Raw genomic sequence first — 12,955 nt, 5'->3', positions numbered from 1 at the left:
TTTTTTTGCAGAGCTGGGGATTGAACTCAGGCCCTTGCACTTGCCAGAGAAGGGCTTATTCTACTGAGCCATCTCCCTGGCCCTATATATAGCTAATGTTGGCCAAAGTGTATGCCTGAATTGATTCTCTGTGTGTGTGTGTGTGTGTGTGTGTGTGTGTGTGTGTGTGTGTGTTTTCAGGGATTGGATTTAGGACCTTGTGCTTGCCAGACAGGTACTTATGCTACTGAGCTATCTCCCTGGCTGAGACCTTTTATTAGTTAACCTACTGTATAAAGACTGAAATAGAAATTTTTTCACCTTTGTAGTGAAACCTCAATCAGGAAAACTTTTATCTCTGATGCTGGGATTTCTCATGGTGTCCAACATGAAGTCAAACATAGCACATTAGCCTTCAGTGTCTCTAACCAAGTTCTTCCTAAGCACACTGCTCTAGTTTTAGTGGCCTACAGTAAGATTGGGTAAAACTGAACTGAATTGAAGAATGCAGCACTCCCAATATCTTAATTCTTAACCTGTTTTTCAGGGAAGCTATCTTTATTCCTTATAGTGCTACTACATGACTTTGCTCTTTTAAAACATAGGACAAATTGTTTGCTTGTTTTGGCTCTTGTGTCTGTTAACCAAAAATTGCAGGATGTGTCGAGAAAAAATATTTTTAATGGCATTTTTTGTGTTTTCTTTATAAAAAATGAATCACTCACAGTGTTGGTGGTGAGCCACATAGTTACAGGCTGCCCCCACGTGGCCAAGCTTACTCCAATTACCTTTCTTCCAGGGTTATGACATGATTTTTAAAAATCACTTTTACTATGTAGTTATTTGATATTGTCTACTATCTGGGTTATTTGAAATGTCAAACTGGAGGCAGAGGAGAGAAGAGTGTTTTCAGTAAACCTATAGTTCTGCTTTTTCCTGAGAGATTTCATAGTCTTTGAAAATTTAAATACATACTTGTGTAACATTTCTTAATCAATATGAAGATTATCTTATTTTTTTGAAGATTATCTTAAAAACAAAACAAAACAACAACAAAAAAAGGACTGCTGGATCCATATTGTACAGCAGCCTCCAGAATCCTACCCTGAGTCTATTTTGTCAAGGACATTTGCCCAATAACTATTTATTTAATTTTAGACCAATGCCACCCTGTTAATGATCCTTCTAGCCAAGGGATATTATTTCAGAAGTGTGTAATCCTACGCAATCCTACTCATTTCACATCTGAAAACTGGTTTCATTTCTTTGAATATATCTATAGTTTACAGTTATAGTAAATTACATGTATTTCCATTGTAATGCTCTGCTATTCCTAAATAAATATTCTTTGGAGATCCTCTGGTTCTTGTTTAGGTTGACACTGCCAGGATTGTCATAACAAAATACTACCAAATGGGTGGCTTAAACAGCACAAATTTATTTTTTTGCTGGGGATATAGATCTGAATTCAATCCCCAGCACTGAAAAAAAAAAAAGGAATAATTTTAATAAAAGAAGGAAGAGAGAAAAGATGAAAGAAAGGTGGTGAGAGTGAGAGAGAGACAGAGACAGACAGAGAGAGAGAGAGAGAGAGAGAGAGAGAGACAGAGACAGAGACAGAGACAGAGACAAAGACAGACAGAGACAGAGAGAGATAGAGACAGAGACAGAGAGAGACAGAGATAGAGACAGACAGAGAGAGAGAGACAGTGACAGACAGAGAGAGACAGAGACAGAGAGAGATAGAGAGAGACAGACAGACAAAGAGAGAGACAGAGACAGACAAAGAGAGAGACAGAGAGACAGAGAGAGACAGAGACAGAGAGAGAAAGACTCCTACCACCCATGCATGCGTCTGTTTGTTTTCCTGAAGGGAAGTAAGCTTATGTGCTGTAGTTTACAGACAATCAGCTGTTCTCAGGCAGGTGTTACTGAGAGGCTCAAGTGGGAAGCAAACCTAACTGGGCATTGACTGTCTCCCAGGCAACAGGCAGAATCAGCCAGGGTGGATTCTGGGCAATGGAGTCATCTATTGGGAGCAATTGTGCTGCAGTGGCCCTAAGAGAATCTCTGTGTGTGTGTGTGTGTGTGTGTGTGTGTGTGTGTGTGTGTGTGTGTGTTTGTTTGTTTGAGATGGGGGTCTGGGGATGCAGCTCAGTGGCACAGTGTCTGCCTGGTAAGTCATGAGTTCACTTCCTGTTACCAAAAGAAAAGGGGGAAAAAGGAATTTGAGATGAGTCTCTCTACTTAGTTCAGGCTGGCCTTGAACTTGTTATGTAGCCCAGGCTGGCTTCAAACTCTTGGCAGTTCTCCTGCCTCAGCCTCTTGAGTGCTGGGATTACAGGCATGTACCACCGCAGCCAGCTAAGAATCCCATTTTTAAGGCCAATAATGATATCCAGTATGACTGGGGTTTTCCTCAGTTCTAAATTGGGTGATGTTTTCTTTTGTAAAATGAATAACAGATCTTTTCAATATCTTTAGTTTCTTTTTAACAGAATTTTGATATTAACAAATTGTGCTCCAAGGCCTCAGTTTTGTACTGGAGCAGACTGTGCTGCTCTTAAAAATCTCTTTGGTAACAATTATGAAAGAGGAAGTACCTGAGAAACCACTGTTTTACTTTCTTTCAATTGTGGGTAACCAGTAAATTTTCTTTTGAAGTTGGCTTCTTTTTAAATTGCCCCCTCCTGATAGGAAAATATATTTATTTTGTCTGTCATTTTTAACAATAAATACATGGTGGAGTGTCAGTTTCTTTTTTCTTTTCCTTTACTTTCTTTCTTTCTTTTTTTTTTTTTTTTGTCTTTTTGAGACAGGGCCTCATGATGCAGTTCAGGCTGGCTTTGAGCCCATGCTGGTCTTGAACTCACAATGACCCTCCCGCCTCAGTCTCCTGAGTGCCGGGATTACAGACATGTACCACCACACGCAGCTTAATTCCATAGATGTAATGAGTATCAGTTATCAAATGCTTAAGAAGTTCTAAGATATATATTTTTTTCAGTGTTGGAGATAAACTCCAAGGCCTTATACATGCCAGGCAAGCACTTTACTATTTTATATTTATTTTATTTTATTTTTTATGTATTTAGTACAGGGTTTACAGGGTCTCACTACACAGATCAGACTCATAGTGAGCCTCGTGTTTTCAGCCTCCCAAGCACTGGGATTACAGGTGCATGCCACCACACCTAGTCTCAATCACTGTCTCACTGTGCCCCAGGGTGGGCCCGGCACGGCACCCAGTCCCTGAGCACTTTACTATTGAACTATATCCTCAGCCCTCAAGATACAATATATGAGAATTACATAACCCAACAACACTTTGTTTTGTTTTGTAAAAAAAAAAAAAAGTACCACATGGCCCAGTTCATATTTAGACTCTGCCTTTGTCATCTGTTTCTTTTTCTTTTTCTTTTTTCTTGAAATTTCTCATCATCTTTCACTTTTCTGGTTGATTACGTAAGGCATTTATCTTTATCTCTATGAAGGTACAAGCTGCAGTAAACTTAAATGGTAAGAAGAAACTGTGAGCTTTCTAGCTCACTCGCTGAAAGAGATTTGACTCCATAATATGCTGGATCCCAATATCCACCTCCGAGCATCCTGTTCTCCCACACAGCCTCCAAGGACCTCAGTTCCACCAGATACTTATTCCGTGCCCTTTGTGTGGCTGTGTTTTCAGTATTCTGCCTCTAGAACCTCCGGCCATGCCAGTGCCCTACTGCCTGCATGTTGCGCTTTTACCCAACCCACTTGCTCTGGTGCAGCCATTGGATCCTCACCTTTACCCCACACCCTGTCCCAGAAATGCCCACCCAAATGGACCCCAGTTATTTAGCTTTGGTTGAACCCCACAGGTGCTGACCAAGGCCAAGTATGGTCCGATGTGGACATCCATCATGGACTCTAAACTCCTAGTGAACCTGGCCAGTGCCCCACTCTTGGAGCAAGTGATGCGGCAGGAGGACAAGTACCCCATAAGAGACACTATGGAGCTATGGAAGGCGCACCGGGATTATCAGAACATGCCATATGGGCCTTTTACCACGTGAGCAGGGGATTGAAGGGACTGGAAGAGGGCCCCAGAGGACCAGATCAGAGGAGAGGAGGAACAGGGCATCAGTAGGGTAAAGGGCAGAATGGGATCTCTCTACATCCTCTGAGGACAATACTCAGCCTTAGAAAGCAGTGCTTGGGATGGGCTATTCACTAGCTTTCCCACTAACACATTTACTTGCTTAAGTGAATGATTTTTTTTTTAAGACAAGTGTATGATTTTCCTTTCCTTGGCTATTTGTTTCTGACCTATAAAATAAGAGATCCAGCCTCACTAGAGTGTCTTCAAGGTCTGTCCATAGGCTTTTCAGATCCATTTTTCTACGCTATGGTTGAAAAGATGTCAATTTACAATTGAGAAAGTGTCATTACCGTATTAGTTGGGGAACTCCATTTAATTAAAAAAATTTCCAGAATCCTACATTGTATATACGTTGTTGACTGTAACTGTCACAGACATTTTCCACACATGGAGGTAGATGTAGATTTCTGTTATGCTTTAAAATATTAATTATTTTGGCAGTGGAAAAATGAAAGCCATGCTGAGTATGTTATTTACTCCCATGCAAATTGAAGCAGATAAAAGGAAATCCTTTGTGATAAGGACTGCTGGTTGTATGTGGGTATACCCCAGGCCTCCTTTTGGTTTCTTGACAGAATTCCAAACCAATAAATGAATTTACTGACCATAATCAACTTGACAACCATGTTTTAGTCACTTCTCAAGGGATTTGAGTTGATCCTAGTGTGGAAGTCACCACTACGGTAATGAAAGTCACTACGTCTTCATGACGCCAGGCACCAGGATAGTCTCTTCATGTCTACTATTGCTTTTATGCTCACAACAAGCCCTGAGGTAGCTAGCATCATTAGATGAAGAAACTGAGCCCCAGAAAGATCTTCCATTGCATAGCAGAGGTGGCATAAGCAGCTGTCAACACAGTAGATCTCTGTAGTTCTTAGAACTCAAGAATTCATGATGATGACACTTTTCATATCCATATATTTATTCTCCCACTGCATGTCTTTCTTTGTTTTTTTCCTAGTTCCTTAAAGGGATAGTTTCAAAACTAAAACAATTCCAGGTCTAGTGAGATAGCTCAGGGGACTAAAGCACTTGTTTAGGCAAACTTAGGCAAGCTCAGGGACCTGGTTCAATCCCCAGCACCACATGCTGCACCAGCCCCACCCCCAGGGTGGGCTGAGCCAACCAGAGTGGCCCAAATCTATAATCCTAGTGCTGGGTAGGCTGAAAGCAGGAGGCTCACCATGAGTCGGAGCTGCGTAGTGAGACCCTGCAACAACCAAATACAATAAAAACAACAGAAAAAAAATTCCAGTGCTCATTTTTAAAGTTCTAAGAAAGGAAAGCAGAATATCTGCTCTTTAAAGCTCTTTAACTTGATATGTGACCATGAAGACAAGGTCTGGGTTTTCCTGTTTTTATCAGACCAGGACACCCCTAACTTAACAGCTCAGATTTAGGAGGAGCTGAACATTGGATGGATTCCTTTGTGATCTATTACATATTGCTATTTACTCTGAAGACAGTATTCTGAATATATTACATCACTTAAGTGCATTTAAGAGCTATTTTGCAACTGAGCGTGGTGGTCCATGCTTGTAATCCCAGCGCTCTGGGAGGTTGAGGCAGGAAGGTTATGAGTTTGAAGCCAGTCTGGAATGCATAGTTAGACCCTGTCTAAAAACAGAAGAAAACATTTCACCTTTTCTTGTGTTATATATTTTGAGATCTCTCTTCATGGGCATTGTTTTCCAAAAAATGACTTAACAACTCCAAAAGCGCTTCTGTTTAAGCTCTGTAAATCGATTTCCAGCTGTGCTGGGGAGTTTTACTATTGGAACAGTTCTTATACCCCTAAGTTCCAGTAAACAGGTCTATTGTTATTGTCATTTCTTCATCATTTTTTTAAATTTATGTATTTGGTACAGGGTATCACTACGCAGTTCAGACTCATAGTGATCCTCCTGTTTCAGCCTACCCAGCACTGGAATTATAGGTGTGCACCCCCACACCTGGTTTCAATGGCCTGCTCAGAGTTCCTGGGGCAGGGCCAGCACAGCATGCAGTGCCGAGGACCAAACCTAAGTCTATGCACTTGCCAGGCAGACATTTAGATCGCTGAGCTATCTCTCCACTGAGCTATCTCTCTGGTGGCCCTTGTCATTTCTTCTTCAGCAACACTTTTAGTTAATCTTTTTGTAGCCTTCCTGACACAGTAAGTCCTCACTGTGGAGATAGGGATTGAGTTTTATTCAAATAAATAACTTTTTTAAATATTTTTTTTTCTTTTTAAAACTTCATTAAAATTCAGTAGTAAGGGGCTGGTGAGATGCCTCAGTGGTCTAAAGCACCTACTTAGAACAAGCTTAGCAAAGCACAGGGACTGCTCGGTTCAATCCCCCAGCACCACATGCCAGCCAGCCCCGCCCCCTGGTGGGCTGAGCTGCCCCCCCCACACACGTAAAATTAAAAAAAAATAAAAATAAAAATTCAGTAGTAATACTTATAAAAATTCAACAATAAATGCTAATCTACCCTGCACTCCCGTGCCCCTCTCCTGATGTACCAGTGCTGACCAGGTGATGCATGCTCTTCCCTGCTTCCCCTGGAAATGTGCAGGTGTACGTGTAGTGCTCCCCTCCTCCTTAAAATTGAATCACATTGCATTAATGCTTTGCAATTAGATTTTCAAAAGTGAGTGTGTACCCAGCTTGGTTAGGAAAGGTAACATGTTTGGGGGCAGCTGAGGCTAGGGCAGCCCCCCAACACTAGTCCTCAAAGGAAGTGTGTTCTCACCCCTCTGAGCAATCGTGCCAACCATCTGCAGCACAGAAGTGGCACATGGCTTTGTGGCCTCAGCCTCTTTGTGCCCTTGACCCACTGAACTGGAGGAACCTGAAAATCCTAATTTCCTCTCCTCCTAGACAAAGTGAAATGCTGGAGCTTCCTGTCATTTCACTTGTGGGAGATTCTGCAGTCATGTAATTCTAAGACACTAACAGTCTACATTCACTAAGAATCTACTGTATGCCAGGAGCTGTCTGGGTGCTCTGATAACCTGAACAAGCCCACTACTTAGGATAGGCACACCTGTTATGCCCAGTCTACACCTGGGGAAACTGAGTCATATTGCAATTAAGTTACCTGCCTAGGTCACTCAGCTAGTAATACCACACCTGTGATTTCATTCCATATGCCCACTGTACTCACTTCCACTGTGCTGTAGTGAGAGTCTGAGCTTTTATAGTTCTGAGATTCTATATTTAAAGCTTGGTGGTTGCATAAGTCTAAGTACTGGGGGAAGACTTTCCTCAACTGTATGGGGGCCTCAGGGTGGGAAGGAGCACTTGATTGAAGTGAATGATTGTGCTGCCTCTCCCTGTCCCACAGGGAAGGACACCAGTGGTATCAGTTGCGCCATGCTCTGAACCAGCGGATGCTGAAGCCAACTGATGCTGCACTCTACACAGATGCTTTAAATGATGTGATTGACGACTTCATTGTTCGACTGAACCAGATTCGGGCAGAGAGCGTCTCTGGTGATCAGGTGCCAGACATGGCTCACTTCTTCTACCACTTTGCCTTGGAAGGTAGCTTGCTGGGAGAGGGCCTGGGAGCAGGAATGTTCTTGGGGTAGGGGGCGCTCCCCCTTCTCAATGTCCCCTGGATTCTGGTTCCCTGGCTCTGCCTCCTATAATGGTCTCTGCACTTCCTAGCTATTTGCTACATCCTGTTTGAGAAGCGAGTTGGTTGCCTGGAACCCTTGATCCCTGAGGATACTGTGAACTTCATCAGATCTGTCGGGTTCATGTTCCAGAACTCCATCTATGTCACCTTCCTCCCCAAGTGGACCCGTCCTCTGCTGCCCTTCTGGAAGCGATATCTGGATGGTTGGGACACCATCTTCTTGTTTGGTGAGGAGTCCCGGAGGGGACAAGGAAAGAAGCTGAGGCTGGCTCCTGGGTCTGTGCCTCTCCCAGTCTCTCCTAGGACCTTCTTCTCCCTCATGCCAACAGCTATCAGGGCAGCATGACATCATCTTCCTTTGTTCTCCGTTGCCCCTATAGGGAAAAAGTTGCTTGATGAGAAATTCAAGGAAGTGGATGCGCAACTACAGACAGCAGGACCAGATGGGGTCCAGATATCCGGCTACATGCACTTCCTGCTGACCAATGGGCTTCTCAGTCCTCGGGAGGCCTTGGGCACTCTGCCTGAGCTGCTCATGGCTGGCGTGGACACGGTGTGTGAGCAGGCCAGCAAAGAGACCAAGGGCTTCCAGCTCATGTTTGAACTGATTCCCTGCGATCCACTGCCTGGGCCTGACCTTCATCGCTCCATATAATGATTTCATCTCTTTTTGTAGCCTGGATGCAATGCCAAGGGGAAATAGCCAGCATCCTGGGGATGGAGCCCAGGGCCTTCACGCTAAGCTACATCCTCAGCCTTTTCAATTTTTCTTTATTTTGAGAGAGGGTCTTACTTAATCACTAAGTTGCCCAGCCTGGGCTGGAACTTGCAATCCTTCTGCACCACCCTCCCAGAATACTACAAGACCCTGCTAGGGCTGGTCCTTTAGTGAAAAGAGGTCCCCACCATCACCACAGGGCCCCCTTGTTCTTACATAGCTGGGGAGTTTCACTCATATCAATTCCAATTTTCTCTTATCTCAACTGAAGTGGAGAGTTGGAAGCTTGCCCATGAGCACCTCCTGTCTCTAGGGAACTCTTTTCCAGCCCTTTTGTCATGTGGGCCTTCTCCTTGTTACCATCTCCTCTGTCATCATGCTATAGATTCACATTTAGCATGAGTGTTGCTATATACTCACATCTCTCTTCTGCTGTACTTCTGGCTCATTGAGACCCTCCCTAATGTGGCGTACACCCACTCATGTGCCTTCCTACCACCCTGTGGGCTCTTCCCCTAGAAATCTCCCTTCACTTTATCTCCCATTCTCCCTCCTAGACATCCAACACACTGGCATGGACCCTATACCACCTTTCAAAGGACTCAGAGCTTCAGGCAGCCTTGCACAAGGAAGTAGTGGGTGTGGCACCACCAGAGAAGGTGCCCCAGCACAAGGACTTAGCCCAAATGCCCCTGCTCAGAGCTGTGCTGAAGGAGACTCTGCGGTAGGACATGATGCCTAAAGCACAGTGTGGATGCATGGATCAGGAATGGGAGGCAGGGCTTCAGCTAGGGACAAGGGTGATGGGCAAGGGGTTGGGACACCAGGCAGAGAAGGGAGAAGGAGTGGGACTCCGCTCTCGGATCTGGAGGCAGACTCTAGACTTTCTTTCTCCCCACAGCCTCTATCCTGTGGTCCCCACAAACTCACGGATCATCACAGAAAAGGAAATTCAAGTTGATGGCTACCTATTCCCCAAGAATGTAAGTGAGGCCAGAGAACCTGAGTGCTCAGCAGGGCCCACAGGCCTGCATCAGTAAATTCATGATGACTGTTCTTGCCCTGCAGACCCAGTTTGTGCTTTGTCACTATGCAGCATCCCGGGACCCCAGTACTTTTCCTGATCCTGAAAGCTTCCAGCCTCACCGCTGGCTGAGGAAGAGCAAGGTGGATGCTCCTAAGGCCCAACACCCATTTGGTTCTGTGCCCTTTGGTTATGGGGTCCGGGGCTGTCTGGGCCGCAGGGTTGCAGAGCTGGAGATGCAGCTGCTGCTGGCAAGGGTGAGTAGGGAGTGGGGAGAGGCTGTAGGCAGGGAGGGCTGAAGGGGTTGGTGGGGAGGAGAGGCAGGGAGGTTGAGGGTAGCAGTGTGAGCAGGGGGATGGTGGGTGGAGAACAAGCCCCCATGGCCCCTGTGTGATTTGTCCCCGCCAGCTGATGCAGCACTATGAGGTGGTCCTGGCGCCTGAGACAGGAGAGATAAAGCCCTTGGCCCGCATCGTCCTGGTTCCCAATAAAAAGTTGGCCCTACGTTTCCTGAAGAGGCAATGCTGAACTGGACCCCACTTTCCTGGCACTTGTCTGGGAGTTCCCAGCCCTGGCTTGGCAGTTGCTGGCCATTAATGTGGCTCAGGTGAGGAAGAAAGGAAGACTGTACAGGCTGGAGGAACTCAGTGCCCTGCCCACGGTGCCTGAGGTTCTGCCACATTGATTATTTTAACAGCAGATCAAGGCACTCCTGTCACCTTGCTATTCTTGGGAATGACACAAAGTAAAAGGTCTTCCAATTATGGAGTCTTTATTGTTCTTTTTGACTACTTGCATCTGAACCCTTTCCTGTTTTTGCAAGCACCCTTTCTGCACCTAGAAATGATGGGAGACCCTGCTGCCCTCCTCCTTAGAGCCTAAGAATGTCACATGCTTCCTGAAACCTCATTGGAGCCCTCAGCCCCCTTGGTTGGGGCAGCAACTCTGGTACCCAAGAGTCACTGTGCCACTCTTACTGCCACCATGTGGGCGCAGTGGCACATACCTCTCTATTCCTAGCTACATGGGAGGGTGAGTCAGGAGGATCATGTGATCCCAGGAGTTTGGGACCAGCCTGGGCAACACAGCAAGACTCCCTTTCAAAAATAATAAAGTAAAATTCACCACCATTTTTTCAGACAAAATGTTGAGAGAGAGAGAGAGAGAGAGAGAGAGAGAGAGAGAGAGAATGAATATGGGTTGCCACGAAATTTGTTGGGGGAGCTCCGGATTGGGCTGGTGTAGCCTCTAGTAGGTACTGACATTTTGCTTAAGGATCCAGTCACCCTTTCAGGAATAGTCAGGAGAGCTGAGAAGCTACCACAACTCTGGGCTCTAGAGGTACTGTGCATCATCTCGGTTGTTTTTAAAAAATGTGTCCCACCTTGTCTCTCAGTGCTCTTGAGTGGACTCCTACTTCTGTGACCACCTGTGGCCTCACTGTCTCAGTTACTTTTCTCTTGTTGCTGGGACAAGATATCTGATACCCAAAATCAAAGAAGGAAAGGTTTATTTAGCTCAAAGTTAGTGAAAGCTTCATTCCATACTTAGCTGCCTCCAAGGCAGAGAGGCACATGGCAGAGGGCAGCCTTTCATGGTAGCAGAAAACAGCAAAGGGAGGAATAGAGGCTGCAGCAGCTAGCAGGCCTCTCTCCCTTCCTTATGTTGCATTCAGGCTGTCTGCCCCAGGGCAGGTGTATAACTCACACCCATAATCTTAGCATTGGATCCTGAATTAATCACAAACTCTAGAATCTCGCCCCAGTGACTGCATGAGGCTTTGGAGGGACAACTAGACACAAACCATAACACTCACTTACTTCTTCTGGTGAACGTGAATTTCTCCCCAGCCAGCTGTGAATCCCCAGGAGGAAACAAGTCCAATGTGCCTTTGGGTCCCCCACTCTGTCTAGCATCTAGGAGAGATAGCTTGGTGGTCTAAGTGCCTTCTTGGAAAGCTGCAAAGACCCGGGTTCAATCTGTGGTACTGTATGCCAGCCCTGCACAGAGCCAGCCACTGAAACTGGGCATGGTGGCACATGCCTGTAATTCCAGTGCCAGGGAGGCTGAGACAGGAGGATCACTACGAGTCCAAGCTGTATAGCCAGACCCTGTACCTAATTAATTAATTGTTTTTTAAAAATTTAAAAAGTTTGTTGAGTGGGAAGAGACTAGGATGAGAAGAGGGAAGAAGGACACATCTTCTACATTGAGAGGTAAACCTGGAGAGGTTTAGGAGTTTCCAACTGTAAGAGCCTGGCCCTTGATCCTACATGGGATCAGGTGCAAGAGCTCCTCATAAATGCGGAAGCTGGAAGCTGGGAGCTGTGCTAGGGTCTGTGTCACAAAGCCAACAGGAAGGACTTCTGCCTTCTCATTGAGCCAATCCTTCAAACAAGCAGGGCCCGGCTTCTGAAGCCACTTGACTGCCCCCTGCCGGGGCTGGGTTGGGCACATCTGTGATGTGACTTGGGCTAAAGCTTCTGCAGCATCTGGGCAAAAGTGTCAGAGTTTGTGGTCTGCAACCCAGTCAATGAATTTATAGGGGAACCTCACATCAAAGTCCATGAAGCTACAGCCATTGTGGAAAATAGCATGGAATTTCCTCAAAAACTTCCATACAAACAGAGCTATCGTGTGATCCCACAATTCCACTACTAGGTACATAAGCGAAGCTGTGCAATCAGGGGGTGAAAGAGACACCTGCCTTCCACGTTCAGCAGAGATGATTCACAACCAGCCAAGGTGTGGAGTCAACCTAAATGTCCATCAGAGGATGAACAGGCAAGGAAAGCATGCTATATATTCACAAAAGAATACTAGCCAGCCTTTATGTATTTATGTTTTTTTGGCAGACCCGGGGATTGAACTCAAAGCCTTGCACTTCCCAGGGAAGTGCTTATTCCATTGAGCCATTATGTGTTTATTTTTGAGATAGGGTCTTCCTAAGAAGTCCAGGCTGACCTTGAATTTGTGATCCTCTTGCCTCAGCCTCCTGAGTGCTGGGATTACAGGTGTGTACTCCCATGCCTGGCGGTAGCAAGCCTTTAAAAGAAGGAAATCCTATCATTTATGGCAATATGTATGAACCTGGAGGGCATTATGCTGTTGGGTGTTTGTTGTTGTTTGTTTGATTGGTTGGTTGGTTTTTTGAGACAGTCTTATTCTGTAGTTCAGAATAGTCTTGGACTCACTGTGTAGCCCAGGTTGACCTCAGTTCTCAGTCATCTTCCTGTCTCAGTCTCCCAAGTGCCAGGGTTGCAGGAGTGTGCCACCACACCTGGCAGGAGAACATCATGTTAATTGAAGTAAATTAGGCCCAGAAAGGAAAATGCCACATGATCCTATACCTGTGGTACTTATAGGAGGCACTTGATAAATGTCACTTTCATAGAAATGGAAAAAACAGCTGTGGAGGCATCTCTGCAGCATAAGCACCATAAGCGCAAGCTCCTGGGTT

The 12,955-nt window shown here is 45.4% G+C and overlaps 1 protein-coding gene across 1 annotated transcript; it reads left to right on the top strand.

Annotated features, from left to right (window-relative positions):
• Positions 1-3,845: 3,845 nt before the first annotated feature.
• Positions 3,846-10,263, top strand: LOC101576793 (sterol 26-hydroxylase, mitochondrial). The gene is made up of 8 exons (XM_023723032.1): positions 3,846-4,033; positions 7,457-7,656; positions 7,783-7,980; positions 8,134-8,306; positions 9,029-9,195; positions 9,373-9,454; positions 9,540-9,752; positions 9,904-10,263. Exons 1-8 carry the CDS (start codon positions 3,870-3,872, stop codon positions 10,021-10,023), a joined length of 1,317 nt encoding a protein of 438 aa, XP_023578800.1. The 5' UTR covers positions 3,846-3,869; the 3' UTR covers positions 10,024-10,263.
• The last annotated feature ends 2,692 nt before the right edge of the window (positions 10,264-12,955 follow it).

This window comes from Octodon degus, unplaced genomic scaffold, assembly GCF_000260255.1.
Source record: "Octodon degus isolate 3935 unplaced genomic scaffold, OctDeg1.0 scaffold00096, whole genome shotgun sequence".
NCBI classification, from domain to species: Eukaryota; Metazoa; Chordata; class Mammalia; order Rodentia; family Octodontidae; genus Octodon; species Octodon degus.
This window is presented reverse-complemented; position numbering and strand designations above follow the sequence as displayed.

What these genes read in the sequence shown, in the direction of transcription:
- LOC101576793 (XM_023723032.1), top strand. Translation starts at nt 3,870, where the DNA reads ATGTGGACATCCATCATGGACTCTAAACTCCTAGTGAACCTGGCCAGT. An exon ending in GTGCTGAAGGAGACTCTGCG is followed by an intron (nt 9,196 to 9,372) that starts GTAGGACATGAT and finishes TTCTCCCCACAG; the next exon opens with CCTCTATCCTGTGGTCCCCA. An exon ending in GCTACCTATTCCCCAAGAAT is followed by an intron (nt 9,455 to 9,539) that starts GTAAGTGAGGCC and finishes CTTGCCCTGCAG; the next exon opens with ACCCAGTTTGTGCTTTGTCA.